This window comes from Dermacentor andersoni, chromosome 3, assembly GCF_023375885.2.
Source record: "Dermacentor andersoni chromosome 3, qqDerAnde1_hic_scaffold, whole genome shotgun sequence".
NCBI lineage: Eukaryota > Metazoa > Arthropoda > Arachnida > Ixodida > Ixodidae > Dermacentor > Dermacentor andersoni.
The window spans coordinates 130,428,063-130,451,529 of NC_092816.1; the positions used below are offsets into that span (position 1 = coordinate 130,428,063).

At 48.4% G+C, this 23,467-nt stretch overlaps 1 protein-coding gene across 3 annotated transcripts in view; it reads right to left on the bottom strand.

The window, feature by feature from the left end:
• Positions 1 to 23,249, bottom strand: part of LOC126525279 (uncharacterized) — an 88,145-nt gene extending 64,896 nt beyond the window's left edge. For 2 of the 3 annotated variants that reach the window (XM_072286761.1, XM_072286760.1), the window contains exons 1-5: positions 23,119 to 23,249; positions 12,204 to 12,329; positions 8,769 to 8,882; positions 5,046 to 5,138; positions 2,291 to 2,389 (exon numbers count right to left, since the gene is read on the bottom strand). In XM_072286761.1, the coding sequence (XP_072142862.1) occupies positions 2,291 to 2,389; positions 5,046 to 5,138; positions 8,769 to 8,882; positions 12,204 to 12,329; positions 23,119 to 23,215 (529 nt within the window). In that variant the 5' untranslated portion in view covers positions 23,216 to 23,249. The remainder of the gene's footprint in view (positions 1 to 2,290; positions 2,390 to 5,045; positions 5,139 to 8,768; positions 8,883 to 12,203; positions 12,330 to 23,118) is intronic. The other variant, XM_072286762.1, reaches the window with a different exon arrangement.
• Positions 23,250 to 23,467: the final 218 nt, after the last annotated feature.

Here is a 23,467-nt window from a genome sequence, read left to right on the forward strand (position 1 = left end):
CCGTCGTATCAAAAGGCTGGTTCGTCTCCCTTGACAACGGTAATGTCGATATGGACAGTGAGAGATTACCCAGTCCTGTAGGAGCTACACGCTAAGCACAAGTGTAATGTCCCGAAGGACGAACTGATGCTAAAACGAATAGCAGAATGAATGAATGAATGAATGATCATTTTTTGTCAGGATGACTCATTATCGTGAGTGCAAAAGTGGGTAGCACGAATATAAAGAAAATAAAAAAATAATTAAATATTGCAAGTCCAAAAAATAATAAAAATAATGAATAAGGAGTGGCGGTTACAAAAAGTAAAAAAAAATCGCAAGGAGGGTGACGGAAAATCGGCCATGTGGTGTCCAATCGTACGTGTTATTCCCGTATCTTTTATGAACTAGAGAGCTAGCAGATGTTACTGTGTATCTACTTGCGGATAGGGCCAGGATACATTCGTCTAGTGTCGGTATTGTGCGAGTGAACTTTCAGTTGCTACTATGAAATGCAGCGCATTCCATAGTAAATGGCGTATCTGTGGCCTCGCTGTTGCCTTGCACGAAGGGCAGCCAAGTACGAATTCGGGGATCGGACCACCATTGTCACCTTCTCCGTTCCCCTTCTTTCATTTGTGCGGCTCCCAACGTTCAATACCGTACGGCGTAAAGCCGAAACCAATGCGGGCTTTGCGAACCTCTCGGCAAGCCTGGATGCACAGGGCGGGCGTTACTGGGAATGTTGTCCCTCATGTGCCTGCGCGGCCCATGCCACATGCTATGGAGGATGGAAGTTGATTGCGTCTCTGGTGGTAGCGAGAGAGAGAGGTATTGCAGACGTAACTAGGCTGCAGGTGGAAGACAATGTATCTCATGCCACCCGGTACGCGTCTTCGTTACCAGGGACTTGGCAGTGGTCGGCAATCCACTTCGTTGTGGTTAGGATCTCGTGATCGGCTTAGCGAGGTGATGAAATCGGTTGGGATTCTCTTGACGATGGGCGCTTGTTCACGGTGATTGGTTTGTTCTAGTGGGCGGATCACCTGCTTGCAGTCGGTGAGCCTATCCAATGGAGAAGCGAGATGGTGGCTGTCATGGGTGCTAGCTAGCCGGCAAGTTTCTGAAATGACTAGGAGCTCGACAATCGTGACCTCTGGAACGCTTTCTTGCAGTGCTAAAACAATAACGCGCAGAATGTGCTACAATGTGGGCAGGAGGGAAAACTGCGCGCGACTCAGCAGACCACTCTAGTAGTGAAATATCGTTCGCTTTTCTTGTTCTCGCGGTATTTCGTGAGCCGGCAGCAGCAATGGTGCTATGAGCGTGTAATGGGGACGACGCAGGCATTTCACGGGCAGGCGATTCCGTGTCGCTTTAGACGCTGAGTGGCCCAGTGTGAATGAGCTGCAAGAAGGCGCAAATATACATTCTGCCATCGCTCAAAACAAAACTTTGCTCCTTGGTATAAGAGCTGTCCATGGAGAGAGCATACAGGCAGACCGCAGTCTTTCATTGACTCCATCCCCCGTTTTCGATGAGGTTGACAGTCGGTCTGTCACCGATGACAGCAAGACGCTTCTGGAAAAGGTGCGTGCTCTCGCGCAGCCGAGTCGCAGGCCATGTTCGTCACCGAACGCCAACAGCTCTTTGACACCCATGTGCTGTCCATTTACACTAGCGCTAAAGACGTACTGGTTAAAGCCTCCACTTTTACACAATTATGCAAGGAAGCAACGCACGCAACCTCGTCTCCTCACCACAGCGAGCATTTGCCTTAAAGAGCGCGATTATTGAATAATGGGAATAGCTTTCTAGAGGCGTTTGGTTGTGCGCTGTATTGATAAGCATCGTCGATGGTTTCTGAACAATTTTTCTTTTCCTGATGTTGTAGTACACGTTGCAAGAGTAGTTTTACTCAAAGTGTTATCGCTCTACCTCAACTCTACCTCTAGTAATATTGAAGTCTGGAGGCACATCCTCCGTCCTCAAAAAAAAAAAAACGAACGAAAAAAAAAACGCCGACTTTACTTCCATCAGCAGCGCAGCTGCTCAAGTCGTGCTCGTGAAGGCTTTTGTTGAGGCACCGACCCATCTTGGACATCGCCAGAACATAGCGAGTCCTTGCGAACAATGCCACCGTGTGAACAATTAGGAAACTTCACTTGTTTGAAACAACTCAACAATTCACGCATACTTCGTGGAACGTCTGCGGAACACCGGAACGGGAGCGTGACCAACGTCGGTAAAAGCCCGAGACGACATCGCTCTTTGCCATTTTCACAGCGAGGCAGATCAGTCAACCACTCACCGCATTGACAGTCCACTTCAAAGCAACCATGCATGTCTGTCGGAGCGTCCGGCGCGCACTGCTTGCCCGGCGGGCACCGGGCTGGGCACATTATCGGCACTGTGCGGCGAAAAAATAGGTGATGTCGAAAGCATCGAGGTCACGGCGTATTTCCTAATCAATTATTTCTGATGCTTTACATGCCAAAACTACGGACTCGTTATGATGGCAGTGGAATGAGAAAAGTTTAATGCAAAGGTAAATAAAAATCAAAGGCAAAGCCGCTCGTGAAAAAAATTCAGCGACAATTACGACACTCCCTAACGGGAAATTATAGCGCAGCTCTATACGTGTTTTCATTTCGCGATATATTGGCTGGTGCGGACAATCTGTCTCGTGCGGCAGGTTGTAAACGAGCGAAATGTGGCGCGACGGCCTCGCCAATCTGGAGATCGCGAGAGGCAGCGCTTGGGGGACGCGTGGGCGCGACTCACAGCGTCCGCCGCCGACAGACTTCCCAGACGACGCGCGCTTTTCTGGCGCCATCTCGCAGCAATCGTCGCCGCAATCGTCGCCGCACTACGCTTTTCTTCTCGCGCTTTCGCCATACCTTCCTCCTCCGCTTGCATCCTCGCGTCTTTCATCCCCCGCTGCGCTCCTCGTTTGCACTTGCACGCTACGCTGCGCTAGTTCGCTCGGTTACGCCGACGCTCGCCGTAGGAACAGGCGCCTAAGAACTGCGCTATAAAACAAGATTCTACTGTATGCATAAAAATAAGAGAATCAGGCCCGGTGGTTTCAACGAGAACAATCAGGGGATCTGGTATTACCCTACGTTAGTCGGAAATAAGCGTGTTTAACCATCACATGCAAACAATTATTGCGCGTTCACATACGCCGAAACGCTTCGTCGTTGCTCGGTGGCTATGACGTCCTGCTGATCGGCGTTGGGCCGCGGGTTCGAATTTCTGCCGCGTTCCAATTTAGGCGTAACGGAGAAGCGCTTGTGCGCTTCGATTTATGTGCATGTTAAGCCATTCACTTCACCGGCCGGCGCTGGGCCGGCTACGCAAGAAAACACCAAAGTGCAGGAGGCCGGCGGTGCGCCGGCCGCCTTTAAACAGGATGTTTTGACAAGCTTTTCATTTATGGCAGCACATGGCAAGCTATCTTCTAATTGTTTGGGGTTTCGCACACTACATGGACATCTCTGTCTACGCGTTTAGCTGGAGTTCTCAGTAAAACAATGGAAAGCTTCCCGCTGTTATAGCCGTTGCAGCCAAAGTACCAGGCTCAAAAGAAGCAAGCGTACAAGATTCCAAGGGGGCTCTTTTTTCTTCAGCAGATACCACCGAAAGCTGTGTAGCAGAACCATTCTAGGGTGTTTAGTTTTCAAGAACCAAGTTCAAAACTCCAAGAAGTGTTCAGAACGCAAAAAAAAGAAAAGGAAAATCAAAAGCACACTCCGCGTTCCAGCTCGTTTTAAAGTTTTTTTATACTCACTTTCTAATTTTCTTACTGCATATGACATGGAAATCTTTTGTGAACAAAATAAATCAGACATTTCGCAAATGTAATCTCAGTTGCATACTTCAGAAGCAATATTACCGCATTTCGGAACCCACTAAATGAAGCAGGGAAATGTGCCGCCGAACACCAGGTGCGGTGGAGCGCCGAAAAGACGGGAGCGAAAGGGGTTAAACAAGCCAAGATGCTCGAACTTCATGCGCATACCCCACAATGGCGTCCATCATCAGCATCATCACCACCAAAGCGAGACACGGCTATCATGCTACTATATCGACAAATCAATTTCTATCATCATCATCGTCATCAGCGTAGCCCATTTGCCGTTTAAGGTCGTTGAACCTGCGATAGGATTGATTCACAGACAAGCTTTGCACCTTGAGAAAGGTAGTTATTCATCACTTTCTGATTGCTTGCGGTACAAGCATCCTACTGCGAAAGATGTGGTCTGACTCTTTTCCGAGCGCTTCTTTCTTTCTGTCTTTTTCTTTTCCTACAACGGCCGGGTTTAGAACCTTATCCACGGGCTTGGCCGCATCAGTCCTTATACCGTGCAATCTTCACACGTTTCACATGTTTCCAGATTGAGACATTGAAGGCACTGAGTAGATCTGGTGTAGATACAGGTGAGTCTCTTAATTGTAGTATATCTGCTAAATTCTTGAAGCTTATAATTGAAAATAAACGTTACAAGGAACACTGAAACTGAGAAAGGGCGCTCGCCCTCCTTTCCGCATTGTTACCGATCTTGAGGGGCAATGTATTCAATGCATCGAGCCATAAGCTTTGCGTAGTACGTGATTACCAAAATTTGTACAAGCTTTGGTCTAGTAGACGGGCACTGTGGCCACCGACAGAGAGCCCAGCAAGACGTTCTGTCTAGCTTAACGAAAACTTATGCACACTTGAGCGATCTCTCGAGGACTAAAATGCGCATTAGCCGAACGTTGCTTCTGGAAACGCTTATGGCCCAAAAGGCCTTCCTTCTCAGCTGAAGCAATTCTCCTTGTATTCGTGCTAAGCGTCTGTCCAGATTTTTGTTGGGAAGGTAAACTTCACACTAATGTCTAATAAGTACCACTATAATAGCTTAAGTGAATTACGTTTAGGCAAACTCAGTCAATACACGTCGTCTCGGCGTGTTCTATCGTAATCCAGGCGTAATCTATCCAGCACTAACTTCCTGCAGCGATGCTGCTGAGTTGTCGATGTCTGCCGACGATTTATAGCTGGGCGTATTGCAACATACCGCAGGTGCATCCGGGCATCGGGCAGCCGTCCGGTCCCGCCGGCGTGTTTGGGTCACACTTCTTGTCCATCGGGCACTCGTGCTTACACGTGACTGCGTGCGCGGTTGAAGGAAAGGCAATTAATGGGAAGAGAGGGAAAAACAAGATGCACCGCCAATCAGTCCCTCCCAAACCGCGTCGCCCACTTCACCTGGTCAAATCGCATGACTCTTACTAGTACCCCGGCTATGATGCAAACATTAAATCCAGTAGTTCTTTCATTGCGTGAAAACATATTTCGCCTCTGTAGGCTTTCATGAAGTTTAACACACCAATACTGTTTCAAAATGCAAGTTTTCAACACCTTGCTGCACATCAACATTAATTGGTTTTCGGAAGGGATTAGTCATGTTGTCGAAGTTTGTATATTCTTTCATGTCCGCAGACTCCAAGAAATGGAACCGCCTTCCCCACTCCACTGCTTTCGCCACAGACGCAGGATAATTCAATGGCGCCTGGACAATTGTCTCTTTGTCTGTATGTTTGTGTGCGTTTTTTGTTGCACATTGATCTTACCACCTCTATAGATTTCCGTAGTGACATTGTACTCTGCAAATGCGTTTCACAAGATTTGTAAGGAGCAAGTTATCGCCTTGCAAAATAAAACTGTGGCGCTATCGTGTAATTTTTATTTCATCTGCGCTTTTAATCTTTAAAGGCTTTTACCACACCACGTGAACGTACAAATTCCTTCAAAATTAGCAACTTTCAGCCCACAAGAGATGAACGTTCAAGAGCCAGGACAGCGTCCGTACTTCTCTTTACAAATCTTTCCATGAATCTTTCCTTTACAGGCCGCTGCTTTGATGGAAACCTCTGCCCAGCTCCAGAGTTACCATCACCAACCAACAGTCTTTTCGTCACATTTTGCCTAAGTTTGTATACTAAGTAAATTATTTTGGTAGAAACCTGGTTGCAGAATCGTACTGCCTGATACTGCATGCCACTATATTCAACAAAACCTGAGCACCTCTACCCCCCCCCCCCCCTCCCATTATATTGCTTTCAGCCTCGTCGGCGTTTCTAAAGTAAACAAGATGGATCTGATCTACCCTAAATACTTTTTTGACTAACTAAGGGGTGCTGTTCGATTGAACGTATTTCCTTCTTAGTTCGCAGCAAGCATTTCAAGCCAGCATGGCTCAGCAAAGAGCGCAGATGCGAAAGTCACATGTCTCTTCAAGTCTGCGTACTCTACTGTTGCTTCACCTTCACTGCAAAACTTGTCCTATTTTATCCAACACCTGTGCACCAGCAGACTGTAGTAACAATTTCGATATGCAACGTGCCTAAAATCTGTCGCAATATTTGGTGCATCCAAAGTTTTTCGAAAGTGCTAGCTTCTGACACATCTTTAATAACTATCTCTCTTCTATACATAATTTTTCCTGCCCGTTTTCTTTATTATGTGCTCCTTTTTTCCCCGCTTAATGAGGCTTAAGGAAGTTATTTTTTCAGAAAGAAAGGTGACACCATATCCCGTAGCGATTCTCGATCTTGCCAGGAGTGGCGTCGTGGCTTCAGTGGTCAACAAAAGGCATCGTGTGCCGAGGTCTACCATGCAATTTACGATCAATGGCTTTCTTGAACTTGGGACAATGAATGACAGAAAAAGAAGTGGCTGACCGCGTTATGCCGTCAATGACGAAAAAGTGAAACTGATTCGATAACGCATCCGACACAAAACCCAGCGAAACATGGACCAAATTGGCAAAAACCTGAAAATTGGTGAGCCATCCGCGCGACGAATGTGTCTCGATGTCTTGGGCCTAAATAGCTACTAGGTGCCAAAGTGTGATGACCTGACAGAGAAAGTAGAAGAAATATCGCTGCAAAGGTCACGTGGCGCTTTGCCGCGGTCCGCCATCGCCGCATTGTGTACTCCGACGAGAAAATGTCCACAATAACGCAAAGTGCGAACAGACAAATTGATCGCACGGTTACTCGAAGTGGACAGGAGGCGAACCAGTGGGGAAGAATTGTGCAGAGGTCCGGTCAATCCAAAGCAAGGGACGCTCTCCGCCACCATGATGCTTCATGGAAAATCCGCATTTGTTTACATTCCACAAGGAGCCAAAGTGAACCAGGAAATTTACATGGAGGGTCATCCTAATGCGCTTCACCTATGGACAGCGCTTCACCTATGAACCAACAAGCGATTTGGAATCAAACATTTCTTATTCAACAAGACTCTACGCCCTCCCACAATGCCAGGACCTTGCTGCAGTGGTGCAGAAACACGTTTCCTGCGTTCATCGATGCCGAGGATTTGCCATCAAACTCACCTGACTTTAATCCAATGGACTACTCTGTCTGGAGGTACTTGGAGAGCAAGGTCTGCGCAACCCTCAGCAAATCTTCAGTCCTTCAGCGTTCACTCGTGACTTTGGTCCAAAATTCCACACGACTACTTGCGGGATGCAGTGGATTCCTTCCCCGAGCGTATAAAGGCTTGCGTTCCACCTTAACGGGAATTTTTTAAAGAAATAACAAGCACTTATCTTAATTTTTTTATGTTGAACGCACACCCATAAGATCTTTGGTTTTTTTTTTTTTCATGAACGCTCACTGCCATTCCACTCTGTGAAGGAGGATGACCAGCGAAGATGTGTATGTGGGCCCCTTGTATGTCGGCCCAGCATTGCACTATCTTCGGGATGGGCTAACGTATGGGAGGCTTTGTGTCTACACACGGACACAATCCTGGGAGAACTAGCCCTTAACAGCTTCGCTGTAATTCGCTGCAAAATTGGTTACTCCTTCGTGTTCCTTAATTAGTTAATGACGACAACGAACGCGGGAGCAGTGCCACTATCGAGCGCGTTCGCGTGGTAGCGCCGAGGGCGCCAACAAAACGACGACGATGATGGAGCCAATCCTGATGACGATAGTTTTGCATTATCACAAGGACACAATCCTGGGGAAACTAGGTCTTAACAGCTTCGCCGTAACAGTTTTGTTTCTGATGGCTCAGTAAAGCTATACAAGTACTTTTGACGCAGAGACGGGTGACATAACTCCACATTCTCTCGCTGTGCACAAGCATGCCGTTACAAAATGCAAGTAAAACGTCAATACATATTCTAGCACACTTAGACCACCGCCATCTGGAAATTTGAGCCCGTCCCAGGACTTCTGCCAGGTAGACATTAAATCAACCTCCTGCTAGCTTGGATTTCATAAATTGTAACACAGGTCCTAATAATGTTGGTAATGTCGAGCTTATTAGCTTATGATTGATAATTAGAGTATTATACTTTTCGACAGTCCCGCAAGTAAGTTTGTATCTTTAAACAAGTTCGCTGAAGCGATGAAATCATGCTGGCCTTGCTACAGACAATATTGTTCACATCTCACCAAAAAATATATATAACACCAGGTGGCACATACACCTCCCACGCCACTATATTATTCACGCCTGCAGCATTGTCAAATCAAACCCAGGCTCATTCCGGCTTCCATTCACACACCCGCACTAGCACGAAGGGCTTGGACTGAGTTTGAGACAAAGAGTGACAGTAAATGCCATTGATGAACAACCGGACATGACGGGCTCTCTCTGTCTCTCGCTCGCACGGCACCAGCCACCGCGTTACCACGGGGCTATTCTCTTGGCAGCCGGGATTGCGTCCCATTGCCCCATCGTTCGTAATCTATCGTCAACTGCAGCAGCGCGTACTGACCGCATCGACAAGATGGCGTGTAGCATCCGTGCTCGTCCAAAGGCGAGCCGAAGTGGCACACCTGGCCAGTGGCGTTGCACGGGTTGTTGCACATGTGCGCGGCCTCCGGCGAGTCTGTGAAGACAACAAAGGAAGCAGCAAAGTGAAAAGGTGTCACAATCTAATTGGGGCAAGTGCCGCGCGGACGCTCTTTACACGAAAATCTTTCAAACCTGGGTGTGTTCCTGACCAGGTGCGTTCCTGACCTGCCTTGATTTATGTTTCACGCTCGAAACCCGTCGATCGACTGCGTGGCTTTTCATTGGTTTCATTAGCCGGTTTCTTATGAACTCGCCATTAGCTAAGTTTGGCATTGTGTGGCATTAAGTTGATAGTTAAAGTTAATTAGCTCATTTTATTGACTTGCGATGCTTAGTCCCACAGCTAGCTTTCTTTTTACCGCCTTTGTTGCGAATCTTGTCCTGCGAAATAACATTATTGTTTCTCAAGTTCCCTATCTTTCGTAATTAGATACAGCCACACGTGAAACGCGCGGAATTGCTCGATTTTCAGGAGGGCCATTATGCGGGAGGCGAGTTAACCGATTCCTAGGAAGGGAAGCGGAACTGCTGTGTGCCGAAAAGCTTTCAACTAGCTTTATACGAAAATAAACGGCGCACAGCAATATACGGTGCACTGTACGCTGCGACGGATGCGGCTTACAATCTCGGTGCGGATGTCTTATACGGCGTGAGTTGTTGGCAGCTATATTGGTGTAAGAATGTACCCTCCTTATTAACCCTGTTAGCGAGGTACAAATAAATGAAAACGCAAGGCTGCGCGCAAACCACGCTTGTGGCCTGGCTACCAAAAATTTCCAAAATGGAACGGCGTCGCCATCTGCCGATGACAAACGGTACAACTTACGGGGTCACCAGCTTCCGCATTTTTATCTCCGTTCTGCCCAAGCAGATGGCGGCTGCTCCGTTTGGCGGTTGGCTTGTTGCTAGACTTCGCGGAACTAATACGGTAATTACTGCACTGTGCGCGCTTACAGCCGTTCGCTAGCCCTGAGCTATAATAATCAAAGTGTCGAGCATGACAACTCGAAGGAGATCTTCTAAGCTACACGCACTACACAGAATAAGTAAGAGCCCTTTAAGAGTAAATTAAGATAAAATTTGTGCTGCCTATGATGCACGCTTCAAACATTATGGCGTTGTATGAGTAACCACAACGTTTGGAATTAGAATATTCATTCGCAAGTGTAGGTGCCTTCATTGAAGATAAGAACTGTATGTATAACAATAATAAATGACAAAAAGCTTCAATTCTTCTATCCTTTTCCTATTTGGTGTCGACCACGCACTAATCATGTAGATGTACTATTTTAACACATAAGGACTAAGCTTAACTACTAAGCACGAAAAGAGGAAAATAAAATAAACGTCGTATTAATAATACTCTTGCATATGTTGTGACAGCACTCTCATATTTTCTGACGACCAAACACTGATTCCGGTACCATAAGAGTTGAAATTCTAGTAATAAATTAAACAAATGTCTCGCCCTGAAAAAGAGCACTAAGGGTTACCTTAATCGACACATCGCCATGGCTATGTTAGGCAGACGCAAAGAGCTTTGTAATGTCAGAGTTTTTACTCTCACCGCCAGGCACAAACAATATAGTGCACTTTCATCAAACCATCGTCATTACGGCAACGGTAACGCTCTGAAACCGGCACACATAACGTTTGAGCCTAGACGGACACTAGGAAAATCTTCAAGTATTTTCTCGGTGAATCTTAACGAAATTATTTTAAAAGATACTTGAGCTTAGCAATAATTAGAATAATAGAAATGAAAGCAAAGGAACAAGTGCACCATGAAATCAAATACTACCTTTACGCTGGCGAACTGCTACCGTACCAGGTTCCCTAAGGTAATCATAGAATGAAACTTCGTCATTATGTGTATGCCAAAAAGCTAGAGGCCAAGCACTCCGCACAGATGGTTAACCAGCGAAGCTGAAACGTGCGTCCCCGGTGTATATCACTGGGTTAATCCCGATGGTTCATTAAAGTCTTTCTCAATTATTGGTGATTTCCTTGTGTTTCTTGATGAGCTTATACACACGTTCGGCTGCAACGGAGAAAACGAAGTCTGTGATGGTATGCCCATAGCATGTCGTTGTCGCTTGCGTTCGACGTCTCGAGTTTACTCGGCACCTTGGTTAGCAGCATCCATCCGCCATTGCTGCTTGCAATTCCTCAAAATTAAATTGCGTCACAAAAAAATATCCTTAACGTAAGACAATGAAGGGCTCATATCCTCTTAAGCAATGGCTCAGACACCAGTAAACCCGGCCTCGCCATTTCGAGGGCAGAAAGGAAGTTAACTTCTACGCTGGAATGATGAGCGGCAATGGAGCTGCAGCTGGGGCAGAAGACTATGACGAACGCGGAAGCTGTGGCAAGAGCGCGTTCACGCGGTAGCGCCGATGGGCGCCAACGAGCAGCTGTGGAAGAAGACGCCGATGCTCGAGCCATTCTTGATAATGATAGTTTTCTGTACACAGGCGCGGACACACATGTTTTTGTTTCGCCTAGCCATATAAAGTTTCGCTTTATAGAGGGCGCCGCGGCTGAGCATAGTCCTTGCATAATTGACGCATCGAGAAAGTTCATGTATCCTGCAGCTACTTGATGCCTGTCATACGGTTTGTGACGACATTCCCTACTGCGCCATACACGCAGTAGTGCTATTAATGCATTGAACGAACATGTCCGTTTTTCCCAAAGCGGTAGCTCATGATACTTAACAGTCACGTTCATGGCCGGTCATTTTTGATCATATTCCAAAGCGTGGCGCGCACAAATTTACGCAGCCTCGAAGGCTGCTTTAAAACATGCCAGTGTGTGCACCTGTAAACAGCACCACTTCTCGTCAGAGACGCCAGTGCTTCGCGACAGAACGCTTCTCTTGCGTTTGAGAAGCCTCCGAAACAGGCAGGCAACCACACCACACGAATCTTGCTCTGTTTCTTCTATCAGGCTGAGTTGATGAGTGCCCCCTCATAACGTGGCGTCAGCCTTCAGTGATCGCCAGGCAGTAAGACGAAGACGGTAGTTTATCCCGTGGCCTTGCTTACATCGCTGCAGCAGTAACGTTTGCACATCATTGGCGGCCGGCCGGTTCCCTCAGGCAGCATATTCTCAGGTGTTAAGCTAGCTTGCGCCAGCAGGCCACGCCGCAACACACCACTCCCACGCTATTGAAAGCTGTTATGATGGCTGTGCTTGCATTTACTCAAAGTGTACGATTATTTGACGCTGAAATTACCGCTGCTCTTTCTCTACAAAAAGGGGTGTGACAGATATAGACGTAAACGCAAACACAGCAAAGTGCATATGGCTACCTCAATGCGAGAGCCCGCTGGCAGAGCAGTATACGTACAGCAATGACAATCCTGCACGAAGCACCCATCGGCGTCCTTCTTGGAGTCTGGATGGCACACCTTGCCGGCCCCCATGCACGGGTTGGTGCACTTGCTCCATGCGGTCGTGCCCTCCATCGCTGGCTCTGTAAACAGAGGGGACCACGAGACACACTTTCTAGATTCTTGCGATAAATTGCCTCGTGTTAATGAAGAGAAAGATGTGTCTTAACTGATGCTAGCTATAAAACTTATTGTGATACCCAAATCTGTATTGAAATTGCACTCGTAGTTACTACTTTTTCTATGCGCTACTCCGTAGATGTGAGTATAATGGCGCCGAATTACATGTGGACACCAGGCGATAGTTCATAGCGACGCATGCCACAAAAAAAGTTTTATCACGACGTTGATGGTTATCTAACATTTATGACAGGTGCATGAATAGTTCGCTGTTTATTCAGAGAGAATGTTTCCAAAAACAGGCTTCACCACTACTGGTCAATTTATACACTATCTAGCCAGTTGTATTCAGTGTGCGCACTTTTATGTCATTTTATAGGTTATGGAAGCAACACTTGGTTCTTTGAACTTCCAAGATTGTATGCAACTACCTTACCTGCCTCATAATGCTAGTGCGAAATTCAAACTGACACCTGCTCCGCCGAGGGCTGCTACAATGCCATAGATGGCAGCGGATGGCAAATTACAGCGTAGCATTGCCATAAAATTGAAATTTTCGAAGCCATTGTAGCTCTTCTATTGCACTGTTACCTTCGTTGACGGAAGTTTTTAATGACAATTGTTGACAGTACATTTGACTGCTGGCTTTCGCGCTCTCCCGCATCGCTCTAGTTTCCGCTGGTCCAACTGGAGCACTCCAAAAACATTCCCTCCATGCATTTAAAGCGGCGCCTTCCAGCTCAAAGATATCATTTTGAAAGTCGGACTGTGAATTCTATTTTCTTCAACATATGGAATAACATAAGTATGGTTTTACGTTTACTCTTGCCAGCTTTCCCTGAGTTCTCAGCTCAACGTCACAGAAATACGTGATTACTTTCGCTGCTATTCCCACAACCTTTTGTTGCAAAGCATTCCTGTCCGAGTTAAAGGGAAGCTGAAAGCTTTTCCAGAAAAAAATGAGTTAAGAGCAGTACGTCGTGGTTTTCAACCCTCTGAATTCGAATATCGCATCGTAATTGAGCGAAAGAAACGCAAACATATATTATCTCGACGAAAAGTGCAGCAGCAGACGCGCGCAGCGCGCGCGCCTCGTTTCCGCCTGTGATTGGTCGGGCGCCTCGTGACGTCAACAATGGTGTTCGTCCGGACCGACTGCTGCCGCTACACACGAAGCACGGTGCAAGGTAGTTTGGTGCTGTTTTGCTGAGACGGTCATGGAAAATTTCGAGAGCTTGCGTTTCCCTGAGGAGTTCGGCGTTAAGTCCAAACTCCACGAGAGCGATCTTGCGCGCGGCGGTGACGGGCGACGGCTTCGAGCGACAAAACAGGCCGTCGCTTGAACAGATCGCTCGGTGTTGTCGCTCGATCGCTCGTTTCTAGAAATATAGAACTCGTCGCTCGCCACCTGGAAGTGCTAGGAGCGACTAGCCAATAGTGCGAAACCGGAACTGGATGTACATAACTCAAATACTACGGTTTGTCGCACGGAACGACCAAACTATTGAATTTTACACGTGCAAGAATAAGAACCTAGTGCAAGACCTTCAGAAATATTTTGTGCTCCTTTTTCAGTAAAATGCATCAACTTAAAGTGATAAAGCATGTGTCACGCTAGTTTCGGCGCGTATATTGCTGCCCTCATACCGGGAAGTCGTCGCTCAAAGCCGTCGCTGGCATGGAGTTCGGCTTGCAGGTGTTAGGTTTGGCGTCTGACACCACGTTGCGACAGGAATTTCATCCGCCCATCTTCGTCGAAATGAGGCGTGACTTCTCCTGCGATGGTTAACGTCCCGCACTTCGTGCACAAGGAACTTTCTCTCACCGTACCTTTTACCAGGCCTTGTCGAAATAAAGAGTGACTTTCGAATTCGCCATGACCGTTTCGAGTGTGCCTGTCTGCCGGAAGCCCCGCAGTGTACGGCCTCTTTTTTGTGTTTGCGTGTGTATGTGCGAGTTTAGAGAGGCCCTTTCCTCGAATTGGACCTCGAAGAGAACTTCCACGAACCCGCAAAGCGCAGAAGAGGCGGACAGGCGTCTACAATTCCGGGAGGCGGGACGACTTCTTCCTTTCAACAGGCTCGGTATAGCCAGAGGAGGAGGAGCCCTCTTTCTGTGCCTGTCACGTGACATCGACGGAAGGAAGATCCCGCCCACGATGATATAGAGCCTATTTAACAGGCTCCGAAATGTACTTTTGATAACTTCATGCTCTTCTCATTTTCTTTCATCTACCTTTGAATAAACCGTGCAAGTTTCGCACTAGAAAATCGTCTCGCCCTTGCTTCGTCGCCATGGTCTACCGGATGCCTGCAGCCCGCCGACAGCACCACGCTACCCAATAAGTAACGTTGGTCGAGCTTCAATAGGCAGGCGGTGCTACTTCTCGGCAGCAGTACGATACGCTGTTCTGGAGTACGCAACACAGGCGACGAGTGAACGCGACAGCCATCGCCTCGCTTGTCGTGCTGTCGCTGTTGCGTGCAAGATCACTTGTGAGGGGTTTATACTTTACTCCCTACATGTACGAGTCGATTGCGAAGAGCCAGCCTCTCCAAGAAGCAAAAAATGCTGGTGCAAGCACTGCTTTCCACGCGAACGAAGGCGAAGTGTTAGCATCTCCTTGTGTTGGAAATGTTCTTTGGCGAGTATGCTTTTCGCTAAGCTGCATTCAGCGTTCCAGTGAGTACGTTTCCGGGCAAAGAACTGTAGTGTTATGTTCCTGTATGCCTCCTCGTAGAACGTAAGCGGTGATGCGATTTTCGGCATTTGTGCGCTGCCCCAAAGCTGTTGGCAATCTACACAGACGGTATAAACGCGAGAAAAGTTTACCGGCTGTTGTAGCACGTGTAGTATAGAACCTTCATCAGCGCGCCATCCGCACGCTACTCGTAACCGGCGAATTCCGTCGGCTACGCGAGATGGTCGGTTTCTCTATGTGTACGAGAGAAGGGGGAGCGCAGCGTCCTGGCGTGAGCAGGTTTTCCAACACATGCAAACTTTACGCTTGCGCTGCGTTATGGTAGCTGCATGCAGGCTGTTTCACAACACACGTGCGAATAGAAAATTCGCGGCGCTTGGCGATGAAACCTGCGTCAAGGGTGGGAGATAAACATGTACCTTCCGTTCAGCGTGCCAATACGAAGAAGAACCCAAAGCACGTATTATTGATAAACTCCGGTAGTAATCGTCACGTAAGTGGTTAGAGCACAACACTGTTGTTCTTGAGCGTTTGAAGTTGTTTCGCTTCACAGCAGCCTCCCACATAGCTGAAAGCTTCTTGTCCTGTAGGAACTAATGGAACATCGGAACATCGTCGCGGCCGCTGGTGTTCGTGCAAGCGTAGGCTGCACAGAACGCCGGCATGATCGGCCTACAACTTCAATTGATGCTGCGCACGTCAACTACCACTCCTATATACACACAAACAAAGGAATGTAGGGTCGAGCGAAGCAGATTAGGACGGCAGGCACGCAGAAATAAGCCCGGTCAGGCACGGTCGCGGAAACTGCGAAGGAACGGAACACCAGTGCTGACGTCACTACGCCGCGGTTTCCGGTCTCCGCTCGCATCGTCAGCGTCAGCAGCAGCACGTGGCGCTCGACGGGGGGCGGAGCTACAGTGCAATTTTAACCGACGATTGCGTCCCTTTTAAGTGAAAAATCCCCCCCAAAATTTTACCTGCATGTTTTATACAGTTCCCGTATCCGTATATGTGCGTCTTATTGAATTCGACAGACTCTTCAGCTTCCCTTTAACCCTGTTTTATTGCGAAAGCAATACTACGCCAGGTCTAACCGCTCGTCGCGTATGCCGTGGACCCCCCAGAGGCGGCGCTGCGCTTAGCAGGTGGTGTGACGTCAGCTCTCTCCGTTGCTATGACGACGTGTGACGTCAGCGTGCTCCCCGCCGCAGCTAGAAGGGAGGCGCTCGTCGCGTGTGCCGTGGCTCCCGAGCCGGCGCCGCGCTTAGGGCCGATTTACGCTCGTGCCTCCCATCGCCGCAAGCCGCACCGCACACTGGCGGTCGCGCGAAAAATTGCACGTATCCAGCACTTGTGCACAAATTACCATTTACACTGTGTACACAGTGTATACCTTACACATTGTAAACAGAAATTTGTGCACAAGCGTTTGATACGTGCAATCTTTCGCGCGACCACACGCGTGCGGTGAGGTTTGCGGCGATGGACGGCTCGAGCGTAAAACGGCCCTTAACAGGTGATCTCTCCGTTGATATGATGACATCCTCGCCTTGCATTCGCTCCGTGGCGGCTTCACTGGGATATATAGCGGTCAGCTACGCGTTGGTTGATCAGTCTCGCCATGGAAATTACCGACGAAGAGTCTATATATGAATCTAGTGGCTCTACTGCTTCGGAACAGTTAAATTCTAAGGCGAAAGCTAAGCAAGCTGGGAAGCATGAGAGAAGGAGGTTGCAACGTGCCCAGGAAACAGAGGAACAACGAGAGGAACGATTGCAAAAATGACTAGAAGCCGAAGCGGCTGAGCGAGCAGCTTTAGAAGGTGAGTCTAGTCGTGCTAGACGGAATGAAACTATGAGACGATGACGTGCCCAGGAAACAGAAGAACAACGGGTCGAACGTCTTGAAAATCGGAGGAGGAAAAACGTGTGTGTTTCTAGTGAAGAACCTGTTTCGCAATTCAACCAGGTTTAACCAGAGCTAAACCACAGACAATTTTTTCGCGTGTTTCTGGCCGTGTGCGTGGGCCGCTCCCCAAGAAAGTGCTGTCTAATAAAAGTAAGGAAACCACCGTTCGGATACTCATCGTACATGCCTTCCGTCAAAATTCAATTAAAAGCTTTGTGTCTCAGAAAGAATTGCCTAGAAATCCACAATAACCTAAGTCTTAACTGCGCCTGTTGAGAAACTACCTTGCATGAAATGCTGGGCAACCCTTGCCCTGGATATGCGGTTGCATATAAATATGCAAAGGTCAGGGCAGTCGCACTTTTTGCAAATTGCGTGCAGAACGTCATAGCATTTGTTGTTTAAGTCCACGTTGCTCGTGAGTGTTTTCGTTGAATCAACTAGTTTAGTCCAAATTGTTAAGGTGGAGTACAGACAGAATATACAGGCAGCATCAAGTGTGGCTGCTACGCGTATAAGTATTGGCAGTAAATTTGGGAATTTTCTTGAGATTGTAGGTGTGTGCTTCGTAATGCGCTTCAGATGTCCCCGTAACATCTTTGGAAGAGGCGTGGGGTATATACGAAGGACAGACACCACGTATCTTTGGAACGGATATCTTGTGGGTCCTACAACCATATTGACTGTAGGCCCGCTGGCTCATTCTCGGCTACCGCAACATCGGTTGTCCTGACCCAACTCCAACACCCTGCTAGATTCTGCGGTACCGACGCCATGGATGTCGAGGACTGTTTAACCGAACACCAGAGAGCCAGCGAAAATGACTGGTGGGACCCAGCCATCAAGCTGGCCAACCGCACCTACTACCTCAAGGGAACGGTCCGTGTTTGTTTGCAAACATACGAGGAGTAACTGACCAATTGCGACACCTGCAAGCGAAAACTACAGGATCCCTTCGAGAAGCTAGTCGGGCGCCAGTGAGCCGCCAAGAAGGAGCCTACGCGCCGACCTCAAACATCAACTGAACCGTTCGTCATGCATAATCAGGATGTACTAGCTCTGTGTTGGTCTGTTGACTAGAAAATGCCTGTAGCTTACAAAGTCCGCCACATTCTGAACGGCATCGCCGAGGCGTGTTCAGTCTACCTATACAGGACTGCTGGAACATCGACTACAGCATGATTTCCGATGTTTTCAAGGAGCGAAGAGCCGTCGGGTCACAAAACAATTCCTGTGGCTCCCTAACACCGCCGCTGCCTCAACGTGTGAGGGCGTCCAGCCGCCTGGTACTGAAAACTTGCCGCGTCTTGTGCGGCGTGAGATCCAGGCCGCGTCTGCGTCTATTCCTCAGGTCCGTTCTTACGAAGAGTCTCGCTTGGCAGTATCGTTCATCCAAGCCGTCGTACCCGAAGAGTTGGCGAACTTGCCGTAATCCGTGCCGTAATTCACCCTGCGATCACTAACTTCTTTCGATCTCCCCGCGCACAATCGACCTATCTCAGATACCGCAATCCAAACCAAGGGCGGACGGGAGACAGCAGGCCAATTATGTTTCGACTGCAATGGTACAGGTCTTATTTCCCGCCATTGTCGCTATCGCCGTCTTCGTCTCGCCGTCGTGCGCTCACATAGCGCCCAGAACGCAGTTGGTCGTCGTCATTTCATGCTGGCAATGATCCACCGCCCCATGACGTTTTTTACCTGACTCCACACTACAGCCCCTTGCTGTCTCCGCAGAACCGGCGTTCTCGCACTCCACTGCCACGTCGCTCACTGTCGCCACACCCTCCTCGTCCATCTTCGAGAAACTGACCAGTGCAGCTCTCAGAGGTGACGCTGCATTGGCCGATCGACCCGAAAATGCTTTCGTGACCCTGGCTACCCGACAAAACCATTTGGACGTAGAAGTGGACTGAGTGCCTGTTAAGGCACCCATAGACACTGGCGCGCGGCTAGGCGTCATGAGTGCTCGTCTTGCTCGTCGTCTCCGCAAGCCTCTCACGTCCATTATGTCGCATGTGTACTGCGCGGGTCAGCTTCGCTGGCCACCAGACCTCAACTTATTCGTCATTCTGCGGCAGTCCCCGTGACGTCACCCTCAGCCATGACTTCCTCAGCACCCATTCCGCGCTCCTTGATTGCTCATGTGGCCTCATAAAGTTGGAAATTCCGTCTGTGCCCAACCTCTGCACCAAGTGCACGTGTGCACGACGTCGAGGTTCTTCGCTTGCGACCAGATACAGCGACTTAGGTCCCATTGACCCCGGAGCCCGCGGTTTGTGACGGTGACTCCGTGATCTCCCGTTCCCCAGACGTTCTTTTGACGCGGTGTGTTGCTCTCCTTCACTCTGTTGTGACCATTGTACTGAACCGGGCATGTAAACCTACTCTCAACTTCGGACGCACCCCATAATGGCTTCGAGAAAGCATCACGATGGGCAGTATATCACCTTTAGACACACACGACCCTCCGGCCCTGACTATCGATGCTCCACAATCGTCACCTACAAGCCCGGAAAGTACTACGCTTGAAGACACTTTTGACGGTATGATGAGACCTGACTTCCCCCTTCCGAGTCCGACGACTTCGCCTCTTATTAGCATCTTACCGCGATGTTTTCGATTTTGCTTCGTCCCATCTTGGCCAGACATCACTTGTAACCCATCGCATCGATACTGAAGTTGCTAGACCCATCCATAGGCGCCTTTGCGGAGTATCTGCGACCGAACACCGTTTCATACAAACAGAAGTTGAGAAAATTCTTACTAAATGCATGATTCAACCATCTGCGAGCCATTGGGAATCCCCTGTGGTGCTTGTCAGAAAAAGCAGACAACACCCGGCGGTTCTGCATCGACTATCGGCACATTAACAAGGTTACAAAAAAAGGAGGTCTACCATTTTCCGCGAATAGACGAAGCATGCAACTCCCTTCATGGCGCCAAGTACTTTTCTTCCATAGATCTCCGGTCCCGCTATTGCCTCATTGCCGTTGACAAGCAGAATGGCGGAAGGACCACCTTTATCACATCCGATGGGATCTACCAGTTTAATGTTATCGCCTTTGGGTTGTATTACACCTCAGCAACATTTTAAAAAAGGATGGACTCCCTCCCTCCTTCGTAGTTTCAAGGCGTTTACTTGCCTATGCTACCTTTACGACGTCTTTGTTTTTTCGCCTACAATTCCCAGTCATCTGCGATGACTACGAGCTATTTTGCAACTACTTCTCAGCGCCCGGCTTTAATTATACTCCTCCAAATGCCGTTTCGGTCGCTGACAGATCACCGTAATTGGCCGTCTTGTTGATGCTGCTGGTATCCTCCTTACTCAGCCAAAGTACGCGCTGCTGCCAATATTCGAGCTCCCTATTCTTCTGAAGACGTCCACTCATTTTTTGACCTCTGCTGTTGCTTCCCACGGTTTGTGAAAAACTTTGCAGAGCTAGCACGGCCTCTCACATGCTGGCTCAAGGAAAACATTCGTTTACCTGTGGTCTTCCCCAAGCGTCTGCCTTTCCCAGCTCATTGCACTACGCATTACGCCACCTGTGTTGGCTCCCATTGACGATTCTGCTCCCACGAAAGTCCACAGAGCCGCCAGTGGCCATGGCATAACCGCTGTTCTGTCCCAATGTCAACGTGGTCAGGATCGTGTTATTGCGTTTGCCCGCCAACTCGTATATGGCACTGAGAGGAATTATTCCATTACTGAGAGAGAGTGCCTCGCTCTTGTTTGGGCGGTCGCAAAGTTGCGCCCTTATCTGTATGGCAGGTGTTTTACCGTCGCCATTGACCGCCACGCTTTCTGCTGCGTAGGTTCCCTCAATGACCCCATGGCTCACCATCGACGCTGAGAATTATGGCTTCTAGAACACTTATACACAGTCGTCTACAAGTCTGGCCGTTTGGATCGGGATGCCGACTGCCTTTCCCGGTACCTTGTCGACCAACCAGAACCTGCATCCAGCGGCTCCAGTCCTTGTGTGCTTGCCATCTCTGAACCCGTCAACATTGCTGATGAACAACGCTGTGACCCGTCCCTACTCAAGATTTACGACCATCTCGACTCCCAGGCACCTGATGCCTTTCTCTGCCTCTTTGTGCTGCACGAAGACACTTTATATCATCGCAGTTTCCTTCCTGAGGATTCGGGCAAACCTCCTCTCGACTATTTTGGCTCACCTCGGCTCTTCACGCAGATATGATCGCGCACGACGTCGGTTCTTCTGGCCAGGCATGTCCCACTCGGTGCGTCGTTACGTGGCCTCTTATTAGCTTTCTCAGTGCCTGCAAAAGTTGCCACTCCCACATGGTGGCCATCTTCAGCCTCTCGACCTTCCATATGAGCTCCATATGGCCAACTTCCTCTGTCTGTCTCAGGAAATGGATGGGTCACCGTTGCTCCAGAATATGCGACACGATTTTAATAACCTGTGCACTTCTCACCAGCTGCGCGACCGACATTGCGTACTTCTTACTTTACAATGTCATTCTTCAGCGTAGGGCACCTCGGTAACTCCTGAACGACCGGAGCAGACAATTTCTTTCGAAGGTGATCGGTGACATTCTACGGACTTGTTCGACGCAACACGAACCGACCACGGCCTGCCATCCACAAACGAATGGCTCGAGGTAGCGTCTGAATCGAAAGACAGCAGACATGCTGGCAATGTATGCATCCGCAAACCACCAGGATTGGAACACTGCATTGCCCTTTATGACATTCGTGTATAACACGTCAAGACATGCGACCATGTGGTTATTCGCCTTTCCTTCTCTTATTGGGCCGAAATCCTACGTTACCAATTGACACGCATGTGGCTTCTTCCACGAGCCCGGTTACCGAATAATGCTCGAGTGGCTATTGCCTGCGCGGACTATGCACATCATGTTGCCCGTGCTCAATTTTTCCAGCCGCAGATCCACCAGCAATCTATGTACAATAGTCATCACAGGACTACCCACTTCGTCCCTAGGTTGCTTGTACCCCTCTGGCGTCCAGCGTGCCATGTCGTACTTTCTGTAAAGCTGTTCCCGGACACCAGGCAATACCGAGTGTGCCGGCAAGTGACCGACGTAATATACGAAATCGCTACCTTGACTTCGTCCCCATCAGCCCAAAACTCCGCACCGATATAGTACACGTCTTCCGGCTGAAGCCCTATCATGTCCCAGCGATTGATTAACTCTGTGTGCAGTGAAACATTACCGTGCCGTCATTTTTCGACTGCACAGAGTCGGGAATTTCGGCGCCGCAGGGTAATGAGCCACCTATACTGAGCACGTAGGGGAAGAGGCTGTATAGCGGATCAGAAAGGGGACGAGACGTGCCCCGGCCCGCCATCGTTGTTGTTGGCGCCTCTCACTGTCGCTGTGTATTTATTGAACATAAATACATTTCGACACATCCCAGTAAAGTACAAACACACACACACACACACACACACACACACACACACATATATATATATATATATATATATATATATATATATATATATATATATATATATATATATATATATATATATATATATATAATATATATATACATACATACATACATACATACATACATACATACATACATACATACATACACACACACATACATACACACATGCATACATACATACATACATACATACAGGATGTTTCAGCGAACACTTTCAAAATTTTCGAACGGCTGCCTATGGCCGATAGCCCAATTCTAGTTCATAAGCCGGTCTAGTTGAAGCGGGGGACACTACTTGCACAAAAAGTTGAAATGCAAAATCGACCAATTAACAAGAATTCATTAATGAACTTTTAAGCTAATTATCTTACGACCCATATTGCAATGTACAAATTCTAGCAGTGGACTTCACGCGGCGGACTAAATCGGAACGAATTCTCAGAACAGCAATGCATTCCTCCGCAAAGTTCGGGAATATATATCTCGAAACTGGTGTAGTCCTGAGAATTCGTTCCAAGTGCATCCGCCTTGCGCTTCCGCTCAAGCACTTCGTCATGAAATCCTGTAGTATCACAGATTTATTAACAGACACTCATAATTCGCGACTGATTGGCGTAAGCCCACGGACGCAATTTCAGTGCACTTTTCACGGAAGCATACGGAAGGTAGGCAGCTGCTTACCAGCGGTATTTGCCGGGCTTCTGTTCATGAGGAACACGACCAGAAGGACAACTACCACGATAACCACGATGGAGATGATGCCAAAGACGAGGTACATGACGCCGTCTGCCTTCGCTCCGCTGTACTCCACGCTCTCGCTGGACACGCAAGCAATCACATGGTACACTTAAATTACGCGTATAACGCCTACAGGGTTACCATATAATCAAATTATACAACTTCGGCGGATGGTAGAACACTCGTTTTATTCTAGAGCAGCGTACTAAATTGTGAATGCGTTCTTGTCTGTGCGCTTGTGCTGTGTGTGCGTGCGCGTGCGGGCGTTTTCATGCGCACATTCTAGAATGAT